Source organism: Chelonia mydas, chromosome 16, assembly GCF_015237465.2.
Source record: "Chelonia mydas isolate rCheMyd1 chromosome 16, rCheMyd1.pri.v2, whole genome shotgun sequence".
Taxonomy (NCBI): domain Eukaryota; kingdom Metazoa; phylum Chordata; order Testudines; family Cheloniidae; genus Chelonia; species Chelonia mydas.
Window position 1 is genome coordinate 14641096 of NC_057857.1, and position 24036 is coordinate 14665131.

The following is a 24036-nucleotide window of genomic DNA, read 5'->3' on the forward strand; positions in this document are numbered from 1 at the left end:
CACCGTGCCCAGTGGGACCTATTCCTCATTCACAGCCGTATTCCAGATGTCAGCTCCAGGCAGTCCCTATGGAGCCTGTCAACACTTTGATTATCCCCCTATAATCATTCAGTCTCTCTACTTTAACTTACCAGCACGGCAGCGCTGGGTCTGCCGATTCTTATTCATAGCAGCGCACCCCGCTCAATGCCCTGAGAGTGGAGCGGGCGACTGCTCAGAACAATCAGGGGCAGCATGAACGCTGCTCGGCCTCCGGTCACTTATAGTGAGCTCCAGCAAAGGCAGCACAAGGTGCCGGGGTTTTAACACCCACCCTCCTTTTCTCCCCCACCCCCCGAGTCCCCGATCGGGGGCCTGGCCTAGCAGGGACATGGACAGTGAGGTGGGGATGTGATATGTGGGACAGAGTTGAAAGTGATGGAGAGTGTGTGGTACCCAAAAATAGCAACCTCCCTGAGCCCTCTTCTCCAAGGGAAACTAGCGGGCAGGATAGAAGAGGATGGGACCCGGAGCACTTCTTTGGCTGGAGATAGCAGGAGTTGGGAAGGGCAGAGTAAAGGGTATGACCCCCCGGGGTGACTCAGTCAAGTCCAGTCCTTCATCTTCTGCCAAAGCGGAAGCTGAATCCCCCTTTCTTCCTGTTGTAGCCATTGAGCTCCTCCGCCAGGTTCCCCAGGGTGCTGCTGCGTTTCTCACCGTCCCCCCGCAGGAAACCGACCCCTTCGCCTTCCTCTTCCCGGCTTTCCTGCCTCCCGAACCTGAACCTGAAGCCGGCCCTCTCCTTGCCAAAGCCCTGGAGCTCCTTGGCCACGCTGAACAGGGAACGGAGGTCTTCGAATCTCCTCCACCGCAGCACTTCCCTCCACAGGCCGTTCTGAGAGGCGTCGTCTGCCGGTCCCTGCCAGCTTGTCTCAAACCGGATCCCGTCCCCTGGCTCTCCCGTCTCCTTTCTGTCGTCAGGAGGGACACAGGCTCCCAAGCTCAAGAGGAGGAGACAGAAGAAGGAGTAGGGAACCTTCATCTGGGTGGTGGGAATGGAAAAGAACAATGGAGGCATGTGCCTGTAAGTGGACCTCTTCCCAGATGGCAGCACCTCCTCTAAAAGCAGCCACCGCTTAATGAGGCTCCCAGTGCAGAAGAACCCCCCAGCCAACCACTCCCTGCTCAGGGTGAGAGAGAAGCCACACCCAAGAGTCCAGCGGGAAGGTTCTGCAAAGCAGCTGAGCCGAGCCGCCTGCCTGTCTATTGTGGCACCCAGCAGAGCAGGATCTGGCCTGGCAGTCCAAAGGGGCCGATTTGAAATCTTCCCCAGCATCGAATGGCTCGTGCTGGAAGTTCCTCGCCAAGCCCCGCTCAGTGGGGTCTGGGGTCGGATGTGTGAGCTGATTGCCCCACTGGCCTGGTGCCCGTCTCTGCTACACTCGCATTCTCTCTAGGTGCTTGGGGGTCTCTGGGTATTGACTACGCTGCCACTGAGAGCGAGCCTCCCAACCCAGGGGGATGGAGCAGAGCCCGAGCTGCAGTACCCACACTGAACCCCCTTGCTTAAGCCCTGCTGGGGCGGGTCTGTGTTCCCAGGAGACTCGCACCCGGCTGCAGGGTAGACGTACCCTGTGCGCTATACGTTCAAATCCTGCTGCACTGGCCTGGTTTGCAACATGGGAAGAGCACAGCTCTGCCTGGGCGAGGGTTGACGGACCGTAGGCCAGGACCCTTTCATTATAATGATGGGATCTCAAGTTGTAGGCTTCTCCCAGGGGCACTGCAAGGAAAGCTTCAGTGCACTCACCTGAACAATCCTCCGCTTTCTACTACACAGCAAAGCTAATGGCACCAATTGGCTAATGGCACCAACGGCTAACGGCCACCTGCTAATGGCATTCAGTAAAGATGCTTGATGTCTCTTTTGATGAGGCTCCGAAGCCCCGCGCTGACATGGCGGCAGCGTGGTCTAGTGATCAAAGCAGGGAACTGTGCCGTACCAGAGAGAGCAGGAGACTGAGGTTGCATTCTTAGAACTACCACACTGTGACTTTGGGCAAGTCGCACAATGGCTCTATGCCTCAGTTTCCCTCTCTGTAAAGGACGGTGGGGAGGGTTGGCCTAAGGGAGAAGATGTTTTCCCAGGAAATCCTTTCTGTTAAAGTCCCTGCACCCAGAGCCAGGCGAGGAAGCTGCGGCTGTCTAGGGCCCTGTGTCGCATGGGCGGGTGGCCCATCTCCTTTACGGGTGGGTGTCTGTGCCACAGGAGCCTGGAGGCTGAACTCCCACGTCTGTCTCTGTGCTGCTACCCCAGGACTGACGGGGGGGAGGGGGGGGGGAGGAACAGCCATGGCTGTCCAAGCTGCACCAGGGCTGTGGCAAACCCGTTCGGCAGCAAGAGGCCACGCCCGCTCCTCGCTGGATGTGGCAACTTCAGAACGCTTAAAATCAAAGCACGAGGACCGGGAGACAACTGTGCCTGGGAGCTGCTGGGGGGGAGACAGGCGGAGGAGGGCTCTCGGGGGCCTCGCTTTCCCACGGAGGTCTCTGCTCCTCATTCGCGCCCTGGGCTCTGGCCCTCATCAGCCACTTGCAAAGGAGCTCGCCAGGCTGCCAGGTGTTGATGTAAAGGCTGGACTGGCTTGGGAACCACCTTCCCCCCTTTTAGGGACTCCACAGCCGGCCTGATAGCCCCTCAGCCGAGGGCCGCGAGGAGCTGTGGTTAGCGGGTACCTGGAGCGCTCTGCTCCTTACCCAGCACAGGGCCACAGATGTGGCCCATCCGGCCTGTTCCTGAGAGCCTGCAGCTCCCTCACTGACTCCAGTGAGAGCGGAGGCTGCTCTGGGCCCCGGGGCCTAGGACAGGGGAAGAGCATCTCATGGAGCAAGTCAGTTCTCCCCGTGGCAGAGCCCTGCTTACCTTGCTCCTTCTGCTTGGGCAGCCAGTCTACGCAGAGCTGCACCGGAGACGGGGATGAGCCAGGCTGCTGGGCTTTGACTCCTTTAAATAAGCTGCAGCGTTAATGACCAAGTCCCCGTCGTCGTCCACCCCCCAGCCACGCGGGCTCAGTGGGTTTATTGCTGCACATTCCAGAGGCTGGGATCCCATTGGGAAGCTGGGTGGAGATGGAGAGCAGACCGCTGACTGATTGGGCCTGTCTGAGCAGCCACAATGGGAGCAGTGAGCTGGCTCTGATTAGGGTCCTTAACGCACTCCTTTGATTTGCCACCTCATTTGGAGAAAGCGGCCCCGGACCCACTTTGTTAACTAGCTGTGAGTCACCCTCGGCTGGCAGCAAAGGCAATGGGCAGCTCCGGCCAGAGGAGTTCCTGCCCTGCACTCGGGGATCTTGCCCATATGCTCAGGGTTTAACTGATCGCCATATTTAGTGTCCGGAAGGAATTTTCCTCCAGGGCAGATTGGAAGAGGCCCTGGGGGTTTTTCGCCTTCCTCTGTAGCATGGGGCATGGGTCACTTGCTGGAGGATTCTCTGCTCCTTGAAGTCTTTAAACCACGATTTGAGGACTTCAGCAGCTCAGACATAGGTCAGGGGTTTTTCGCAGGAGTGGGTGGGTGAGATTCTGTGGCCTGCGTTGTGCAGGAGGTCAGACTAGATGATCATAATGGTCCCTTCTGACCTAAATATCTATGAATCCGAGAGTTACTCCTGGATTGTAACTGCCTGCTTGATGGTTTCTTGTCGCCATCCCGCCAAGGGGGCTGCTGCGGGCTCTAGCTATGCGTGAACAGTGCCATGCACCCATGGGACCTGAAACTACATCAACTAACGGCAAGAGAGAGATCCTTTCAACTGCCGTCCGGCTGGGACGCCAACTGACCACCCATCTGGAAAAGCCTCCGTGGCTAGTGGGACCTTACATGCCCAGATGGTAAACCAACTCCACTGGGCCAAGGAAGAGAGGATTCCAGATCAAGGGACTGTCCGTTCCTACGTCATGGCTGGGCTAGAGCATGAGGAGTGAAGCGTCTCTCCAAGGCATGCAGCACCAACACCATGAAGGGATGTGTGGGTTCAAATCACCATAAGGGATTGCACCTGGAGAGCCTTCTGGAGCACGGGGGTGATGCCCTGTGTCCAGCCACGAGTCGCCACTAGGCGAGCAAGTAGCTGTGTTCTGCACCAGTTGATGTTTCCAAGTGGCCTTCAGTGGTGGCCCCAGGGAGAGCATCAGTGCGCAGGGGCCGGACTGTCTGCACAGCGGGAGGAGGGGCCTGGCCAAGTGGAGATGGACAGAAGGGCTCACGGTCACGGCTGGTCTCTGGACACCCCAAAGCAGCAGGGGGTCTAAGAAGGACCCCCTGAATTGCACACACCTACAGCACTGGGACTGAAGGTGCTGGGTAGCACTGGTTGTTGAGACCCTCTGCCCGACCCCCGCAGTCCACCCCTCCAGCTTCCAGCTCTGCTCCATGAGGGCAAACTTTTCTCATTGACGTTCCTCCCTAGCCAGCTTTTCTGGGAACCGTCCCTGCCAGGAGCCCAACGAATTGTCCAAGTCTCTCCCTTCACCCATCTCCCATCCCCCCGCCCCAGCCAGTGTCAGATGCAGGACGCTCAGCCGCAGCGCCCAGCCCAGCTGGGAAGGGTTGCAGGGGGAAATGCCATTCTGCATTGGCTCCAAAGCTGCACTGGGGCGGAAGGCCTGGCCCATGGCTGGTGGGCATGATGTGCGCCTCTCTGCTAGCCTGACAAGGCTGCTGTTAAATGGGCATTGCCCCTCAGTGTGAGACGTCCCCCCCCCCCCCAACCTTGTGCCCTTGGCCCACGGCTTGTCAAGGGGGGGTTAGCAGGAACAGGGAGGTGGCTGCATTCTTTGGCAGCATGGGGTATTTCCTGCGTGTCTCACCTGTCTCAGCCAAGAAAGCCTGGGCTGGGTTTGTATTTCTGGCGTTGATTTTCCTTCCCCCAACCCATGGTGCAGGTTGGGGTTTACCAGCCACTCTTCTGGCTCCTTGTCTTCTGACAGCATGGCCTAGTGGAACAAACGTGGGCCCGGGAGCCAGGAACCCCTGAGCTTTGTTCCTACTTTTGCCACTGACTCTCTGAACAGCCTTGGCAGGTCACTTACTCTCTGTGCCTCAGTTTCCCCATCTGTAGAATCATAGAATATCAGGGTTGGAAGGGACCTCAGGAGGTCATCTAGTCCAACCCCCTGCTCAAAGCAGGACCAATCCCCAATCAAATCATCCCAGCCAAGGCTTTGTCAAGCCTGACCTTAAAAACTTCCAAGGAAGGAGATTCTATCACCTCCCTAGGTAACGCATTCCAGTGTTTCACCACCCTCCTAGTGAAAAAGTTTTTCCTAATATCCAACCTAATCCTCCCCCACTGCAACTTGAGACCATTACTCCTTGTCCTGTCCTCTTCTACCACTGAGAATAGTCTAGAATAGAATAGAACAGGGATGTTAACACTGACCTGTGTCATAGAGGGGCTGAGAGACCCAACTCATTTTTGTGAAGGGCTTGGAAATCCACCCCAATGAGGTGGATTGAATGTGGGGCCAGACCCTCAGCTGCAGTAAATCAGCAAAGCTTCATGAGCCCTACATGGTCGTACGCTGGGTGAGGAGCTGTCCCTTTAAGACTCTACCCGTAGAAATGATCTGGGCTTTTATATTTAGAAAAGCAAATATGCTCGTTTAACCTCTGAACTGAAGCTGCTCCTCTCTCAGAGCGGCTGCCAAGGTGCAGCAGACGGGTTCCCGGCAGGTTTGATGGCGGGAAAGGCTGCTGCTGATCAAAGCTCGGCCAGGCCGGCAGTAATTAGTCCTAGTTTTCTTCAAGTGAACCCACTTCCTCCTGCCAGCGTGGTAAATTGCGACGGAGGCTGGCGCCGGTGTGGAGAGCCGGGTGGCAAGAGCCAGCATACGGGAAAGGAGCATGCAAGGGCCGGGTGGGGAAAACACTTCCAGGGGCATTAGCTGGGAGCGTGGCCTTTGGGTAATTCTAAGTTGTTGGCAGCAGAAAGACACCTGGACCCAGCCCTCTCTGGGGTTGGCGTGAAAAGGAGGGAGGGAGGCAGGCAGGCAGCAGCTGCTGCAGTCAGCTCTGCTCTGCAGAGCCATTTCTCTTTCACACGAGCAGTGCTCCCTGCCAGGAGCTGCTCTGGGCACGCGAGATGCTCCCAGCGCTGAGAGCCCCAGGGAAATAACCTCAGCTGGGCAGGGGGGTGCGATTGGAGGTGGATGGAGACCCAGACGCAGGACGTACAGAGTGATGAGTTCCTTTTATTAAGGAGTTTTTGAAAGTCCACATGTACAGCATTTGACACCAATCACACACGCGCTAGACTTCATTGTACTGCTAAACAACACAACCCGTCCACTAGCTCAGACCTGAACATACAGCCTTGCGGCCCCAGCTCCGCCATGGCCCCCGGGTGCAACGGGCTGGCTGTGTGAAGTCCAGCTCAGGAAACTGCTTTGTTCCCCCGACTTCCAGAACCTCGAAGGGCAGGCACGGGTGTGGCACCTGCCTAGACACCCATCCTTGTCCTCTGGCTACCCAGGCTGGTGAAATTAAGCCAGCACCCTGCAGCCTGGAAAACCCGTCCAAAGGCCATGGGCTGGAGAGAGGGGCTGCCAGCTGCATCAGCCCTGCTTGATTCTGTATGGGCCAGGAGCCAAAGGTTGGTTAAAGGGGCTCCCATCTACCCTGAGCCCCTGTCCCAGCTGGCCTTTTACCAGCCCTTTGGTCAGCGTGCCATATGCTGCTCCAGACCAGCTGGCGGCATGGGCCTTCCTACGCTGCAGGGTTGGGGGCCAGACCCTCAGAAAGCTCCTTGGAGGGATATTGTATGCACTGCAGTGCCGCCTTCTCCCAGCACCTGGTGTCTGGCTGCATTTGTCCTGCCCTTCCCAGACCTCACCCCTTTCTTGCTTCTCTCTAGGGGAGGTGTCATCGTAGACAGGTTTTAGTCTAATACCAGGCTGCAGATTGATCTGTGCACTCTTAGAGCTAATCCCTGGAAATCCTGGGGCCTCTGATTGTATTAAATACCTCTCATGCAATTCAAAACAAACTCATTAAGGAGTCCTGGGTGACGCAGGGCCAGTTACACAAAGTGCCCAGTGACTGACTGAGCACACAACTTTCACCCTCCCCGACCCCCAGGAACAATGGCCCCGGGAGGAAACACAGGAAGCCAACGCACGTCTTTTCCCCACTGAGCAAAGTTCCTTGAGTGCTACCATGTTCCCAGGCTGACGGCTGGCTGGGCAGTCTGGGTCTGTAGTCAGGCGTTCCCATCCGTCCCGAAGGCAAATGCTATAAAAACTATTTACAGTTTGTTCCAGTGAAATAAAAAACAAACCAACTGAGAAACATTCACAGGATTCCCCTCCACTAGGACAGCCGCTTCTCTAGCTCTGCTCCCTGGCAATGCTTGGCCTCCCCTCTCCAGCAGGTAGCTTAGGTCAAGGTGGAAATGTAGATAACCCTTAGGTAGGTAGCGTAGGTCTTTCCTTGTGCAGTAAAAGCCGACATCAGGTCTGAACTGATGTCATGTTGCTTAATTAATCTAACCCAATCAGTGTGCAGCTCTGTACAGCAAGTGTATCGCTAGGCTTGGAAGGATTAGTTTGTGTATCTGTAAATGTTGCAGTAAATGTCAATTTCACTGTACCCACACAAAGGGAGGAGAAACTATTTCCATTGGTGATCACTGAAATTTACAGATACACAAAGTAGAACGTATTAGAGCTGAAGGATCTTTGTGTATTTTGATGTGTGATGTTGACAGCTTGTGTTTTAATGGTGGTTAAGTTTTAACTTTTTGAATCTCAACATCTGTCATTCAATAATTGTTTAACCCTTCCCTCCACAAAATTTCCCATAGCTGTGGACATTTAGATGGATAACCTAAACAGAGCTTAAAAATAAACCTTGATATTAGCTGTCAATGTTCTAAAGAAATGAAAATTGAGTTCTGCCAGGCCTATGTCCAGTGCAGTCTGGGTGGAAGGAAAAGACACATTTTAAAGCTGGTGGGTTTCACAGTAACAGAGGTGCCACTGAACTGAGGCAGGCCTCAGATGTTCAGGATGGAAACTTGGACCCCACCAGAGGGAAAACCACAATAATCCCAAACGTATAATGCACCCTGCCCCGCCAACACACACCACTCAAGAAAATCCCATCACTGTGAAAAAACTTTCCCCAAATGCTCGCTGTTAGTTCACATACAGATTTACAGAGAATTTTTTTTTAATTCGTAGAGAAGTATAAATCTCTAATCCACCACCACTGCCTGAAACACACTTAATCACTCTGCCTCAGTTCCTCATCTGTACAATGGGCAAACATTGAGCTTTCCTTCCTCTCACCCGCTGTCTGTCTGGTCTAGACTGTGAGCTCGTCAGGGCAGAGACACTCTGTGTCTGCACAGCGCCTGGTACAGTGGGGCCTCAATCTACTGCAATAGACAAAGTGAACAGTAACTTAGTGAATTTCATTATCCTTTCAATTATGTTCCTTTCCTCCTGCTCCCCCCACTCCCAGCAGAGTGCTCTGATCCTGGGCGGTGTATTCTTTGAATCCTTTTGTCCAGCAACCAATCAGAGTAATTTGCAGAGGGGTTGGGTGAGGAAGGTCTATGGGCATTTTCTCTCCAGGACTATTTAAAAAAAAAAATACAGCACCTGTGGCTGGCACCTGGCATCTTTCAAAGGCCAAAAGCAACCCCTTGCCCTTCTGAAATCTCCCTCTGCCCTGAGGATGGGGGAGAACGCAGCCCCAGCAGAGGTAACGAAATGCCCCATGCTTTAGTAACCCTAAGAAGAACTCTGATTTGGATGCCTGCTTTACAGCCCCCATCCCCCTTTAAATCCAGCTGTTTTCTTGCCTACGGGAGTGTCCTACAAAGAAGAGTCAGCTTCCCTTGGGATAGCCTTCTTAGGCGGTGCCAGAGCCCACACCCGGTTCTGTTTAAATCCGTCAGATCGCGGCTCAGGTAGCTGCTCGCCCCTGGCAGAAAACAGTCAAAAGAACACAGCCATGAAATGTCAGTGCCAGAGAATCAGCCTGGCCCGTAAAGTGATGGGAGGGAAACGCAAAGGCATGAGAAGTCAGAACAAGCAAAGCACGAAACTTCTTTGCACTGCTCTCTTGTAAATGGTGCTGCCAAGTGCCACCAGCAGGGGGCGTTGGCACCACTGAGTTGCAGGGATGATGTCTCCAGAGTGATGCCCCACAAACTGGAAGGCTTTGAGCATTTTTGTGTGATTTGGCATTAAACAAAATCCAAACGAGTTCCTGATTGAGACACCTGTCTCTAGCATGCTCAGGTCTGGCACTAAGGGGATGGGGGAGGGGCTTCCTTCTCATGCACCATTTAACCCTTTCACACCACACGTTCAGCGGCGTGCCCTACCATTAGAGATTCCAGTACAGACAGAATATGGCCCAATTGTCTCCCGTGTCCTGCAAAGCGGATGGGGATGGAGCTCTCCTGTCCTGGCAGGGCTCTGCTCCATCCTCAGCATCTCAGGCAGGAGCGGGAGCGTTCCCATTTTCCCCTCCCCTCTCTTTCATTGTAAGCAGTTTGATGTCTACCTGCACCGTGGCTTCTGCAGAGTGCTGCCGACAAAGCAAAGCCCTGAACGCTGGGGATTGGGCCCGGAGAAACCTGGGCAAGGATTCTGCTGCTGACCATCTGGCTTGACTCGGAACAGCTTGGGCTGTGAAGTGCCTCCTTGACAAGGGAGCAGGAGGACTGGCTGTGACTTACGTGTTCCACACAATGGCTCCTCTCAATCCTCTTGGCTCTTCCCTGTTCTCCGTGACGTCCCAGAGGACGCAAATTCTTGGAGCCCCTCTGTCACCAGCTGTCTGGTCTGGTCAGCGTGAAGCACCGGCCGCTGGGATGGGGCCGCGACGCAGTTAGCCACGCCTCACAGATATTACACCTGGCTCAGGGTTTGGGTGGGGGGAGGTTTTAAAACCTTCATGGGATTTGAAGAAATGAAAGGCTTGAATATCTGCAGGTGTATAAGCCAGAGCAAGGTTTGTGTGGGCTGGAAATGAAAGCCAGCTCCCCATCCTCTGCACCTAGAGGACAGGGGCAGGGATCCCCCCATGGGGAACCAGCGGTTCTTCCCTGCAGCCAGCCTCTGACGGAGCTGGGGGAAGATCACGGCTACCGTACAGCTAAGGTCACATTTCCACAAAGGGGGTCTGGGTTTGCCCCCTTCCGAGTGGGTTTGGTCGGCAAAAAGACTCCATGAAACGTAACCCCTAAGCATTGCCTGGGAGCGACAGCTGGCTCCCCGCTTGCAGCCCTCCCACCTCCAACACTGCAGCTGTGAGCTTCGCCCCACCGCCTTGGCCAACCATCCCTTCTGAGGGGTCCAGCCAATACTCTCTGGGTGTCTAAGCCCAAGGGCTGGGTGGTGCGCAGTGGCAAGCGCACCACGTGGGATGTAGCGATACAGCAAGCCCGATGGGGCCAGGAGAGCTGGTGGACTGTTTGGGGTCACCTCCATCTCAGTTCCAAGATTGAATTACTGTCCCCCCCCCCCCGCCCCCGGCCTGGATGGCAGACTGCGGGAGGGTTAGTCGTTGCTGGGCCTGGGAACATCACTGGGACAGAGGCTGCAGCTGCTGAGCGTCAGCAGAAACTGGATGTGGGGCCGTTTTGAATGGGAGGAGGAATTGCTCATCAATCCAGAGGCACACCCGGGCTAAACCCCAGCAGAAAGCTAGGCCAGGTGCCGTATCCCTCCCTGCTGGAGACTTGACGCCCCATCACCAGTGGAGCCTTGGAGCCAGAAAGTGAGTGGCTGGTGGGGAGGAGGCAGCTCCAGTGAACCCAGGGTGGGTACAAAGAATCTGTGCTGCCCCCTTCCTGCGGCCTTTGTGTGCCATCTGCTGAGCCCCTGGGGCTGCAGTTTATACATACCGCCCTTATGGCGTCAGCTGGGGCCCCTGCCAGCCCAGCACTCTTGTTCTGTGCTGGGAGCCCAGCTCAGTGCAGGGAATCAACACGGCGGGCGGGCGAGGGGGGTGGGGGGGGTCTTCTAACGGCCCGGCTGGTATTCCGTGCAGGGGCTGGGAGTGGGGCCTCCTGGGTTCTGTCCCCGCACCAGCTTTCCAACGCCTGTCCCCATGGCTTGCCCTTCTCGGTGCCTGCTGTACCCCCTTGGCAAAACCCACCAAGAACTACAGGCCAGCCGCTGCCTCCAGGGACTGTCACCAACAGCTCAGTCGCCTCGCAGCGGGTCGAGTCTCTCCACGCCCTGCCGGGGCTTTACCAAGGGATCTTCACCTGCTGCCTCGCTGGAGCTGCCCTGTAATGACAAGCCAAGGCCCAGCAGGTCCAGGCGGCTCCCCACCGTGACACACACCTGAGCCCAGGGTGCCGCTGGCTTGTTGGAAGGGGGGAGGCAAAACACAGGGGGGCCGACTCCACCGCCGGGGGGTGCACGTCCTTGGAGGCGCTCGGAGCAAGGAGGCAACAGTGACCGCCTCTCCCCTTGGACGCACCCTCAGAGGAAGAGCCACCCTCCCCTGGTAGGGGGCTCCCACCGGGCCCCCTGTCCTGCTGCTGACAGTGCGGCCCAGAGAGGTGCATTATCAGAGGGGCTCTTCACCCTGGCTGCCCCCTGACTCACGGACAAGACAACACCGAGCTGTGGGGGAGGGGGAGAGGGAGGAAAAGGGGGCAGGGGAGGGGTCGTGCCGTTAGGCTAATTCTCCTCTCTGACAGGCCGGGTCTTCATCTCGGTGAATTTGAGGGAGTACTGCCAGCCGGTCCAGGAGGACCACTCGACGCCGTCGGCGTAGGAGCTGTGGTGGCCCTTGAGGTACTGCCCGTTGAGGTTGGAGGTGTGGCAGTTGCGGTACCACCAGGCCCCGTGGTAGAAGGCGGCGCAGTTGTTCTCCGAATGGTCGTTGTCCAGGTCTTTGGTGGTGAACTTCATGCCGTTGTGCTTCAGGAAGGAGTCCCCTGCCGGGCGAGGGGAGAGCGCCCATCAGCAAAGCCCCTGCCAGTCGCTGCTGGGCCCCGCTCCCGCCCCGGCCCTGCTTTTCAGCCTCCTGCATTCCCTAGACTCAGCCTCAAGCCAGCTTCCCTTGTTGAACGGATACGTGCGTGAACGGGCGCAGGTCAGGCCTCAGCTTGGATTCCAGCTGCCTGTCTAGAGCCCCAGGCAAAGCCGCAGTTTGCACCAGCGCAGTGAGCGGCTCTGGTGCAAACAGCAGCTTGGAGCGGCTTTGCCTCTCTGCCCTCTGGGTCTGCCCTGGTGACAGAGGCCTTGGAGGTCAGGGACTCGAGAGAGTGAGAGAGGCTGAGCAGAGCCAGGAGCAACAAGCTGTGCAAACTCCCCTTATTGCTACAGTCCTGCAAATGCAATTCCGGTCCGACCAGTTGCTCCCCCTGCTAGTCCACTTTTAGGCTCCCAAAGGCTTTGCTGATGTACCTCACTCCTGACCCCACTGCCCGCCATCCCAGGCCTCCGTAGGGCTGGTGTGAGCTTGTTTTCCTCCCTGTAGCAATATGGAATGAATGGCAAAGGTTGGGGCTCATCAAAGGCAAAAGGCTGTGGGGCTCAACGCAGCGACAGCAGGGATGGGTCTAGCTGCAGACGGCTCTGACACAGCCCCACAGAAACGAGGCCTCCTCTCCCCTTCCCACCCCGTTCTCCCCGGGCGATGTGCTCTGGGCGGGGTAGGGACCGGGGAGCGACCCGTGAGCAGCACAGACCGACCTGCTGTTCCGGAGTAGTCTGCGATGGTGACCGGGTAGCCGTCCTCCTCTGGGTCCACGGAGAACAGGCCCACGCCGAAGGTGCCGTACTGGGCGAAGGCCGTGCCGTTGTCGAAGTCCTCCAGGTCGATGCGCAGCTCGTAGCTGGCCTGCGTGGTCAGGGCGTGGAGCCGCGCCAGCCCTGTGATGGTAAAGCTGGAGTCAGTCATGGGCACCGGCAGCAGGCTCGCCACGGAGCTGTGAGTAATGAATGCTGGGCAGACAGCAGAATGCTTCAGCCGTCACCCCACCCGGGGTGACCCTCCTGAAAGGGGAGATGGGGAGGAGAACTGAGGGGCAGAGGGAGCAAACATGAGGCTCCCCCAAACAGGCCGCTCCTCATCTCCAGAGACGGGGCGGGGGGGGGGGGGGGGGGCGTCCTTCGTCCAGCTGAGTTCAACCTGTCAGGTTAATGATCCACTGCAGCTAAAGCAACCCCCCCAGTCCCTACAGGGGTGGTGAAGGACGGGGCTTTTTCTGCACGTCAGTCCTGGCTTGGGGAGCAGATCCTCTCTCCCGGACACGCCAGCACATGCGGGGAGCTCTGCAGTCCGTTTGCTCATCTACTAATGAAGAGGGTATTTAATTAAATGTCTCGGGAGCCGTCAGTGGCAATAAGTGACACTTCCCAAGGTGAGTTTGGGTCTCTTTCAATTCTCTCCCTTCCCCTCCTCTGCCTGTTTTCCAGGATTCGAGGCCATGCTCACCTTGTGGAGAAGAGTGCGCGCTGTGGTGGGTCTAGAAGCACCTGGTGAGTTCCACCTACGCCCTGGGGTGGGGAGAGGGGCCCTCCACACTGCAGCTCCTGGCTTCAGCTGCTGAGCTAGGGCTTGTCCCGGTGGGAGCGCTCAGCATGGATTGCAGCAGGGGGCTGTGCCCGCAGGACCGGGGGAGGCAGGCACTCCTAAGGGGTTGCCCTGACATCTCACTGAGCAATGATCCTTTGGAGATTTCACTCCTAGGAGTCGGGGGAGGACGGGAAGGGTCTTTAAAGACAACCCGGAGCTGCCTGTTAGCAGGAGCTGGTTTTAAAATATCACACAGTTGCAATTGTATTGAGAGACTTAACATCTTCCTGTCAGCCAGTGGCGACTGCCTCCCCACCTCCTCCCCACCCACAGCCTCGCTCTGCTGTTCAGAAAAGGAGGCCAGGCGCTTCCTTTCCACAGCTCAAGTGTGGCCCTTGGCTTGTTTGCTAATGATTCCCTCCCCCCGAACCTCCTCTCCTGAACCAGCAGTCCAGCCCCAGCCCTTCACTGGTCAGCTGCTATTGGCCCCCGAGACAGCCAGACACACACACACAGAGCAAGCCCCTTTAACAGGCCCGCACACACTTTAATTAGTAGCTCCTCTCCTGCTGGCATGGCTGGCACAGGGCTCCTGCATGGGGGAGCCCTCAGATAGCGCCCCTGGCCCTAACCAGATTTAGAAGCACGTGCGCGCACACCCACACCCCCCCACACCCCCACCCCCACCCCCGGAGGGCCCCGGGCCCCACTGCGCAGCAGCCACCCTGTTCTGCGTTTGCATCAGGATACCAACCATGCCTGGGCGTCCGTGCGGCAGGGATGGCTAGTAAGGGGCTGGGCTGGGCTGAGCGTGCTGGTTGCTGAGCAGCTCGCCTCACCCTTTGTGAAGTTTTTGGCGTCCATTTCCTCAGCCTCAGGGAGGGCCAAAGAGCCCCAGAGGCCTCTGCTCGGCTCGTCTGCTTCCTCCTGCGCCCCTGTGGTTGCGGCATCGCTGCCTGGCAGTGCAGCGGGCACAGGGAGTGAGATCCCTGCAATGCCACCTGAGCTCCGGGCCCCCTGCCTGCCGGCCGCGAGCTCCCTTGGGAATACCAGCACCTCGGCACAGAGCAGAGGGCCAGGTCGTTTGACAGGGGCTCTTGTAGGACGTAGGGGGTGGTACGGCCTGGAGGGGTTGGCTTTTCTTGTCTCCGCTGGGCCATAACCTAGAGTCTCTGGGCAATACCCCCAAGGGGCCAAACTCTGCCCCACCCCGAGGTAATGCTGTGACTTTGATAGTTACCCCAGGGATGGATTTGGCCCTGAGTTTTTTTAGGCCGGCTTTCTGTGTTGGAGTTGGACCCGCTCGACTGCGTACCAGGCCCTGTTCTGCTAATGGGGATTCTCCTGTCGCTCTAGAGGCTTCAGGAGTAGGAGGCTCTGCTGAGTGGATTAGTCACAGCCACACGGCGTTGGGCACAAGGTATTTAGCCACCTCACACAGCATCCTCTTGTCTCCAGCTCCCCCCTACCCACCCTGCCTTCATATCTGCAGAAAGGGGACTGGGCTGCTATTAGCCACAATACACCCACTCCTGCAGTCTCCAGATTGGGCCCCAGCCCTGCCCCAGGTCCCCGCTGTTGCCAGGAGGAACGGTGCATTTTCCCCTTCCCCCAGTGATCTCTAGCACTGTGGATCCCAGTGGGTCCAACCCACATGTGCAACCTCCATTCCCCTCCCCAATTGCTGGTTTGATACATCAAAGGACTTTTCTGTTCTTCTCCCTAGATAAAATACCATGGACGAGAAAAGCAAGCCCCCGTCTTCCCCCCAACATGCCGAGGAGAATTTAAAAGGACCCTGGGCCGATGGTTTTGCTAGCCTGTGCAGTGGGCTGGAGTGGCGTACCTAGCCAGTGCTCTCCAGTCAGCTTCCCGAATCCATCCCGGTACGCCTCCCATCCGCGGAAGAAATTCACCGAGCCGTCCTCCCGCCGCTGGAAAACCTGGGGAAACAAAAGGCACAGCCAGCGCCGGATTTAGGGGCGGGGGGCACCAGGCTCGGGGTGCTGTTGGGTATTCAAAAGTGTAACAAATGGAAAGGAGGGTGCCAAAGACACTCTCCACTTGGGGCGCCATTTGGTCTAGGGCCAGCTCTGGGCACAGCAGCTGGGAAGTGAGAGTTCAGAGCCCGTCCCCACTGCCAGCAATTCCCATGAGGAGCCAGGCATCCCGCTGCCTTTTCCATGGCGTGGCTCTCTGCAGAGCTGTCTCGCTCCAGGAGCGCTTTATCAGACTTGGGCGTAAATCAAACCCTGTACACTCGCTAATTCCATTGGAACTATGGCGTGTAAGGGGACATGCCATGTCATTGTCGCCCATCTCCTAGGGATGGGAGAATCAGCTCAGAGCAAAGAATTCACTTGTTGTCTTGCCCAGAATGCCAACTTTCATTGGTGTCTGAAACCCCCTAGGTTAACGTCAATAAAAATGGGTCCTTCTGCCTGTACAATGATGCCACCCACGGGAGGACACAGAACATCAGTTTGCAAAACAACAGCCAGTGCCCATGGCTGAGTGAGTGCATGATCAGTGGCTGGGCTGGGGGGAGGGATAGCTCAGTGGTTTTTGAGCATTGGCCTGCTAAACCCAGGGTTGTGAGTTCAATCCTTGAGGGGGCCATTTAGGGATCTGGGGCAAAAATAAGGGACGGTACTTGGTATGGTCCTGCTTTGAGCAGGGGGTTGAACTAGATGACCTCCAGAGGTCCCTTCCAACCCTGATATTCTATGATCACAGGAGACCCAGCCAAGATCCGGGTCCCCTGTGCTCAATGCTGTACCCACACAGAGTAAGAGACTGACCCTGCCCCAAAAAACTTACATGCTAAGTAGATGTGACAGCCAAAGGCGGAGGGAAGGGCAAATGTCGTTATTCTCATATTACAGGTGGGGAACTGGGGCACCGAGAGATCAAGCGAGTTGCCCAAGGTCACGTAGCAAGTCTGTGGCACAGCGGGGAATTGAAACCATGTCTCCTGAGCGTCAAGAGCCCTAGCCCCGAACTACTTGCTGGTCAGGTAAATCCTGCAGAGCTGCTTTATTTTACTTCCATAAATGGATCCAGAGTTAAGTGACCGGGGAAATCCAACTGTTAAGCATTCATCACCAACAGGATCTCTGCTCTGTGTTTGGTAGCTGCCTAGTGATCAGGATGTAACTCCTGGAGCCGGGGTAAAGTATTGATTTCCAAGGACACTCACCCAGGAATTGTGCCCTGCTGTGTGTGTACCAAGCTGGATTTATTTGTAACTATCCACCGGACAATGCAGATGAACGATTCTCAAGTCTGTGGGTTTTTCCTCTCTAGCTAGCTACTTACGTCTCCTCCCTGTAATATCGGAATGCATGGGCTTATCAGTTTTCAGACATATTCAGTCTATCTAAGATCCTTATAGGGTTCCTGTTACCACAGTCTCTGAGCCTCTCACAAGCTCTAATATATTTATCCCCACAACCCCTCTATGAGATGCAAAAGTGCTATTATCCCTGTTTTATGGGTGGGGAAACTGACGCACAGAGCAACTATTGACAGGAAGTCTGTGGCAGAGCAGGGAATGGAACCTGGGTCTCCTAAGGGCCAGGCTAAAGCCCTAACCACTGATCCATCCTTCCTCTTTCTGAATGAGCTGCAGCCATGCAGTGACTCCCCTTCTTTGCATGTGAATGTGGGGATCTGGCTGAGGAGCAGCCGTTCCCCCAGCCTCCCGGCAGGCAAAGGCCCATCTGCATGAACATTTGTCAGTGAGAAGGGGCACGCTGACCATGGTATGGCCAAAGTGATGCTCCCCAGCAATGCTTTGGTGCTGAGAATTAGCAACAGAAGCAACCCAAACCACCAGCAGCTCCCCCTCCGCTCACCCTCTCAGAGCTGGGGCTGTGAGCTGGGGTGGAGTCTCCTGATATGGCCCCCTCAGAACTGGGGTCAGATGGAGCCAAGATGCCCTTATATAAAAGCTGCTTCCCCCAGCAGCTGGCTTGGGTGCCCGTGATCTTTGGCTGATGAACCTTTGGTCTCCCACGTGTTAATATATTGTCCCCTTGTGTTTTTTTCCCCTTTCTATTTTTTCGTTGGACTAAAGCGTCAGCTATCGACAGGGATCCAGAAAATGCCGCCTCTTGTCTCACCACTGCATTTAATTAAGCCTCTGGCCCCTGATTAACTCTGTTCAGCTTGGCCAGTTCAGTCTCATAGACTCATAGTTATTAACGTCAGAAGGGACCATTATGATCATCTAGTCTGACTCCTGCACAGCGCAGGCCACAGAATCTCACCCACCCACTCCTGCAATAAACCTCTCACCTGTGTCTGAGCTACTGAAGTCCTCAAATCGTGGTTTAAAGACTTCAAGGTGCAGAGAATCCTCCAGCAAGTGACCCGTGCCCCATGCTACAGAGGAAGGCGAAAAACCCCCAGGGCGTCTTCCAATCTGCCCTGGAGGAAAATTCCTTCCTGACCCCAAATATGGCGATCAGCTGAACCCTGAGCATGTGGGCAAGATTCACCAGCCAGACACCCAGGAAAGAATTCTCTGGAGTAACTCAGATCCCACCCCATCTAACATCCCATCACAGGCCATTGGGCCTATTTACCATGAATAGTTAATGATCAATTAATTGCCAAAATCATGTTATCCCATCATACCATCTCCTCCATAAACTCATCAAGCTTTGTCTTGAAGCCAGATAGGTCTTTTTGCCCCCACTGTTTCCCTTGGAAGGCTGTTCCAGAACTTCACTCCTCTGATCGTTAGAAACCTTTGTCTAATTTCAAGTCTAAACTTCCCGATGGCCAGTTTATATCCATTTGTTCTTGTGTCCACATTGGTACTGAGCTTAAATAATTCCTCTCCCTCTCTGGTATTTATCCCTCTGATATATTTATAGATAGCAGTCACATCTCCTCTCAGCCTTCTTTTGGTTAGGCTAAACAAGCCAACCTCCTTGAGTCTCCTGTCGTAAGACAAGTTTTCCATTCCTCGGATCATCCTAGTAGCCCTTCTCTGTACCTGTTCCAGTTTGAATTCATCCTTCTTAAACATGGGAGACCAGAACTGCACACAGTATTTCAAGTGAGGTCTCACCAGTGCCTTGTATAACGGTACTAACACCTCCTTATCTCTACTGGAAATACCTCTCCTGATGCATCCCAAGACCGCATTAGCTTTTTTCACGGCCATATCACATTGGCGGCTCATAATCATCCAGTGGTCAACCAATACTCCAAGGTCCTTCTCCTCCTCCATTACTTCTAATTGATGCGTCCCCAGCTTATAACTAAAATTCTTGTTATTAATCCCTAAATGCATGACCTTACACTTCTCACTATTAAATTTCATCCTATTACTATTACTCCAGTTTACAAGGTCATCCATATCCGCCTGTATGATATCCCAGTTCTTCTCTAAATTGGCAATACCTCCCAGCTTTGTATGATCCGCAAACTTTATTAGCACACTCCCACTTTTTGTGCCGAGATCAGTAATAAAAAGATTGGTCCCCAAAGCGATCCCTGAGGAACTCCACCGGTAACCTCCCTCCAGCCTGACAGTTCACCTTTCAGTATGACCCGCTGTAGTCTGCCCTTTAACCAATTCCTTATCCACCTTTCAGTTTTTATATTGATCACCATCTTTTCCAATTTAACCAATAATTCCCCATGTGGCACCGAATCAAATGCCTTACTGAAATCTAGGTAAATTAGATCCACTGTGTTTCCTTTGTCTAAAAAATCTGTTACTTTCTCAAAGTCTGTCTGGAGGAGAACCAAAGGAGGCCTGACTTCCAAAAGTGCTGAGTGCCCACAACATCAGCTGAGGTCACTGGGAGGCGTGGGCTCTCAGCACTTCTGGAAATCTGGCCTAGATGCAGTGAGGTCTGGAGGTTAAAGCATAGGTCTGGATCCCTGTGTTCACTTCCTGGGTGATCTCAGGCAAGTCAGTGAAACTCTGTGTATTCCACTTCTGTATTGGTGTGTCAAGGTGTGAAGTGCAGGAATGGAGCAGGGAGGGACAAAGGGGGTTTCAAGTCACCTATCCACTCCCACAGCCTGGGGATGGCATGGTCCCATGATATTAGTTAGAGCAGCCCCGGGGTTGCTCTAACTTAGGCTTTGCTTCATGTGACTCCCTGTAGCAGTGCACTCTGGCAGGGCCTCCCCCTCCCTCCCCAAGGCCAGTACTGTCCAGTAGTCAGACACCAGTGAGCCAAACCCCTTTGTGCAGGGGGGTGTTCCCATCAGCATGGCATAAAGAGGCCTTGGCACAATGGTGAGTTGGCCCCTACTCTCTAAATACATCACAGGGATAATGCCAGGGAGGGGAGGTGTTATTTAAGTTAAGTGCCAAGGTGGACACGAACAAATGGATATAAACTGGTCATCCACAAGTTTAGGCTTGAAATTAGGCAAAGGTTTCGAACCATCAGAGGAGTGAAGTTCTGGAACAGCCCTGGGGCAAAAAAACTAACTGGCTTCAAGACTGAGCGTGATAAGTTTATGGAGGGGGTGGTATAATTAGACTGCTTACAATGGCAGGTAGCCAATCTGCGACTGCTAGCAGCAAATATCTCCAACGGCTGGTGATGGGACACTAGCTGGGGAGGGCTCTGAGTTACTACAGAGAATTTTTTCCTGGTGTCTGGCTGGTGAGTCTTGCCCACATGCCTAGGGTCTAACTGATCACTATATTTGGGATCGGGAAGGAATTTTCCCTTGGGTCAGATTGGAAGAGACGCTGGGGGGTTTTCGCCTTCCTCTGCAGCAAGGGACATGGGTCACTTGTAGGTTTAAACTAGTGTAAATGGTGGATTCTCTGTAACTTGAAGTTTAAACCATGGTTTGAGGACTTCAGTAACTCAGCCAGAGGTTAGGGGTCTGTTACAGGAGTGGGTGGGTAAAGTTCTGTGGCCTGCGATGTGCATGGGGGTCAGACTAGCTAATCACGAGGGTCCCTCTGGCCCTAAAGTCTATGAGTTTAGAGCTTCCACATCTGTTGAATGGGGATGTAGCTGCCCTTCTCTATGGGGTGGGTTGAGATGCGAGATCAGATTGTACCCTTGCATGCCCTGGTGTAAATCCAGAGTCCCTCCGGATGGCCATCGGGGTCACTTGGCAGGGAGTCTGGCCCTCGGATGAAGGGTGCCCCAGCAGTGCCTGCTGATTGGGTTAATGCTGGGCATTTCTGCCATTAGCTGCACACCCAGCTCCTGTGCACTCCCTCAGGGCTCACCCTGAGCAGATGGGTAACTTCAGCCAGCTGATCTGGCCATGTTTCTGGCAGCATTGATACAGCACCACTGGTGTGCATCACCCCCTGCACAGGCTTCTCCAGCAAGACCCTGCAAGCAAGCATTTGGCAGAGGTCTGCTGTCCCGACTTAAGGGTAGCTTATGGCAGGCGTGGGGGTGGGGGTGCTGCATGGAAGAGGTGGCCAGCGCTCCCTCTGATCCATGCTGTACTTACCTTCTAGAATTAGAGCCTTAATTTTTATCCTTGCACTGAGCACTTGAGAAGCTGCAGTTAAGCCCTTTTAAAAGGGCTTTCGTTGGACTCAGCTGACGGGAGGAGGCCGCTTGGCTGGAAAGGGCCCAAAGCTGATTTCCAGGAGGGATGCTGGCTCCGATTGGCTGCCATGATCCTGTGCGCGGAGGGAGGGAGCAGGGCAGGGGCAGAGGCAGCCATGAGGCTCCCCTTTAAGCTGCTTTGACCTTAACTTGTAACTAGGCCAGTTGTCTGTGCGCTGCTCAGGGCAGCGAGGGGCCCATCTTCACCAGCTCAGGGCCCCAGGAGGGCTTGGCGATTAGAGAGATGCTCTGGCAGCTTAGCGACATGCAGAGTTCTCTCAAGAAACACCACGGTGGGTATCAACACACCTTCCTGATCCTCCTGAGCAGGGTTCATTGCCGCGGTGGGGACAGCTGGTGCTGAGGCCTAGTGGCCAGAGCAAGGGGCTAGAAGCAGGAACTCCTAGGTTCTATTGTGGATCAGAGCAGGAGTCGCTGCTGGTTGGGGCAGGGGACTGGGGAGAGTTTCTAATGGTTGGAGTAGGGGAAAGGGAATCCTGCTTCGGCCACTGGCCATGTCCCCACTCAGTGCCTCGGTTTCCCCCCCACTTTGAGATCCTTACATGACACAGGCTACTTGAGTGCAGAGTATTAGTCCATTGCCCTGCTTGTGGTTGGGTCCATGCTGGTCTCTGCCGTGAGAGCATAGATCACAGCGAGCCTTCTCGGGTGAGGTGTTGCCTGTGGGGGTGTGCGGGCCATGGGGTGGGGCACAGAGCGAGGAGAGGAACAGCATCTGGCTGGCTGATGTACCCAGAACTGAGGATTCCTGTGTCTGAATTCAGGGGCTGAGATGTCCGCTCCTAGCCTAGTGAGGAGAGGGTTCGGCTGCCCTGCAGCTGAAGCCAGAGCAGGGGGCTGAGGAGAGTGGTGGAAATCTAGCCGGGGAGAGGGGAGATAGCAGGCTGAGGCATGTGGGAGAGATGGGGCAGGTGTGGGGGAATGCTGTTGCTCTAGGTCTCTCCAGCCTGAGGCAGGCAGGCAGCAAACAAGCCAAGGGGGGTGGGGGAGCATAGTATTTGCTGTAGCTTCAGCAGCTCCATCGCTGCTCTTCTCCAGCTCATAAAATATGGATCTCCCCCTCTTAAGCAAAAAGGATTTGTTCCCCTTCCCATTAAAGTCAGAGCTGAAATATTTATCTTTCCTGCTTACCGTCACCCTCTCTGCCTGGAGTCATTCGCCTTTCGATTGTCACTGTAGAGTTACTGGTGCGCAAAGCACCATCCCTGGGGGCTGTAGCGGGGCCCGGGCAAAGGACAGCGAGATAAATAAATCACCATGCCCCAAACCATTGGCAGCACAGCAATGCCCAGCATCCCTGGGTGTGGGGACTCCCTCTCCATCCAAACCGGGTCCCCTTCCTCATCGCTTGAATCTGGGGTGGGGTTGATTAGTTTTGGTCCGTGCCCAGCGCTCTCCGGGTCAGGCAGGTGGAGTGACGGTGTGCTAGAAATGGATTTGACGGAGTCCCAGACCACACACTGCCATTCTGGGCCCTTCCCCCGTGCACCGTGTGGCCAAGTCTCTGACACCAGCCTGCCTTTGTTTGCTTTGGGATACAGAGCAGTCCTGAGCTGCAGGCTCTCCTCTGAAGCCCTTGCCCTAAAGGAGCCCTGGTGCTCACAGAGAATTTGCAAAGGCTTCCAAGGCAGGAAGTAAGTAGCAGCCCGGTTTTCTGAAGGCCTGCTTGGATACCCTCCTTACGATTGTTACTCCACTAAATGACAGGAGGTGTTAATCAAAGGTGTGGAGGGATGTCACCTGCCCAGGCAGTAGGATTTGGGTCAGCCGGTAACGTACTTCCTGCCAGGAGCCTGGTGCAGACATTAAATGCAGGTAAGTGCAATGCTACCTTGCAGAGAGTGTGAAAACGATTAAGCCCCACACTCAGATAAGAAATCTCACATTCCAGTTCCAATCTGCACCAGTCAGAGAAGAGAGCTCTGGGCCCGGGACACCCAAAGAGGTTGTGTGAGAGAAGGCAATGGCTGATGGGCCATTAAAGAGAGAACAATATGGAGTCCACCTGAATTTGGGATTCATAAATACCTTGCTCCTACTGCAGCCAGGAGAAGTTTGGGCCTCTCCCCTCCGGCAGGTGCCCTTTTAGAATATGTTTTAATCCTCATTATTAACTGTTATTACAGTAGCACTCAGATGCCCCAGCAGAGGTTGGGACCTCACAGTCCTAGGGGATGGACACACCTGGCCTGCAGAGAGTATAACTTAAACAGGGAAGATGAAGGAGAAACTGAGACACAGGGCAGGCACGTGACTTGCTGAAGGTCACCCAGCAGGTCAGTGGCAGAGCCAGGAGTAAGAACCCAGGTCTCCTGAATCCCAGTTCAGTGCTGTACCCACTAGGCCACCCTACCAGCATTCACTCCCTTTTCCCGCTGTAAATCTGACCCACTGTGCTGCAGGTTGCGAGTTATTTGGCCTCCATGCCCTATACATCTGACCAGACACATGGCAGAAGGCAGCAGGGGAGCCTCTTTCTCCAGTCAGACACCAGGTCAGCACCGGCACCGACTGGGCTGTAGCAGGTAAGGAGCCCAGGAGCCATTGGAAGGCAGTGATAACAGTGTGAAAGCCCCTGGCCTGGACTCATGGGCTGGGATTGGTTTCCCCCTCTAGTCTGGCCTGCCCCCTGCCCTGATGTCCTTGAGATGTGCTGACTAGTATGCCTGGGTGGCTAGGGCCTTGGAGGAATCCAATTTCTTTGCTGGCCTGGTCTTTGTCTCTGAGCCTTGCATGCGACCCCGGGCTTAGCTCAACAGCTCTCCAGTGAAACTGGTTCAGCCACTGCCAGCACGTCCACCCACCCATATGCAAATATCCCCACATGTCAAAAGGAATAGCTTAAAAAAATCAATCCCAGGCTGCATGACTCCAAGTGATGCCTATGACTTTACTGCAGCCTCCGTGACTCAACACCCC

At 55.1% G+C, this 24036-nt stretch overlaps 2 protein-coding genes across 2 annotated transcripts in view; both read right to left on the reverse strand.

Moving 5' to 3' along the window:
* Positions 1–559: 559 nt before the first annotated feature.
* On the reverse strand, positions 560–1021 carry LOC102938979 (pyroglutamylated RFamide peptide). Its single transcript, XM_007061116.3, has one exon. The coding sequence runs from the start codon at positions 1019–1021 to the stop codon at positions 599–601; it is 423 nt and encodes a 140-aa protein (XP_007061178.2). The 3' UTR covers positions 560–598.
* Positions 1022–7306: 6285 nt separating this feature from the next.
* The window catches only part of FIBCD1 (fibrinogen C domain containing 1), a 42762-nt gene continuing 26032 nt past the window's right edge, over positions 7307–24036 (reverse strand). The window contains exons 5-7 of the mRNA XM_037879927.2: positions 15384–15480; positions 12712–12891; positions 7307–11951 (exon numbers count right to left, since the gene is read on the reverse strand). Coding sequence (XP_037735855.1) covers positions 11692–11951; positions 12712–12891; positions 15384–15480 — 537 coding nt within the window. The 3' untranslated portion in view covers positions 7307–11691. The remainder of the gene's footprint in view (positions 11952–12711; positions 12892–15383; positions 15481–24036) is intronic.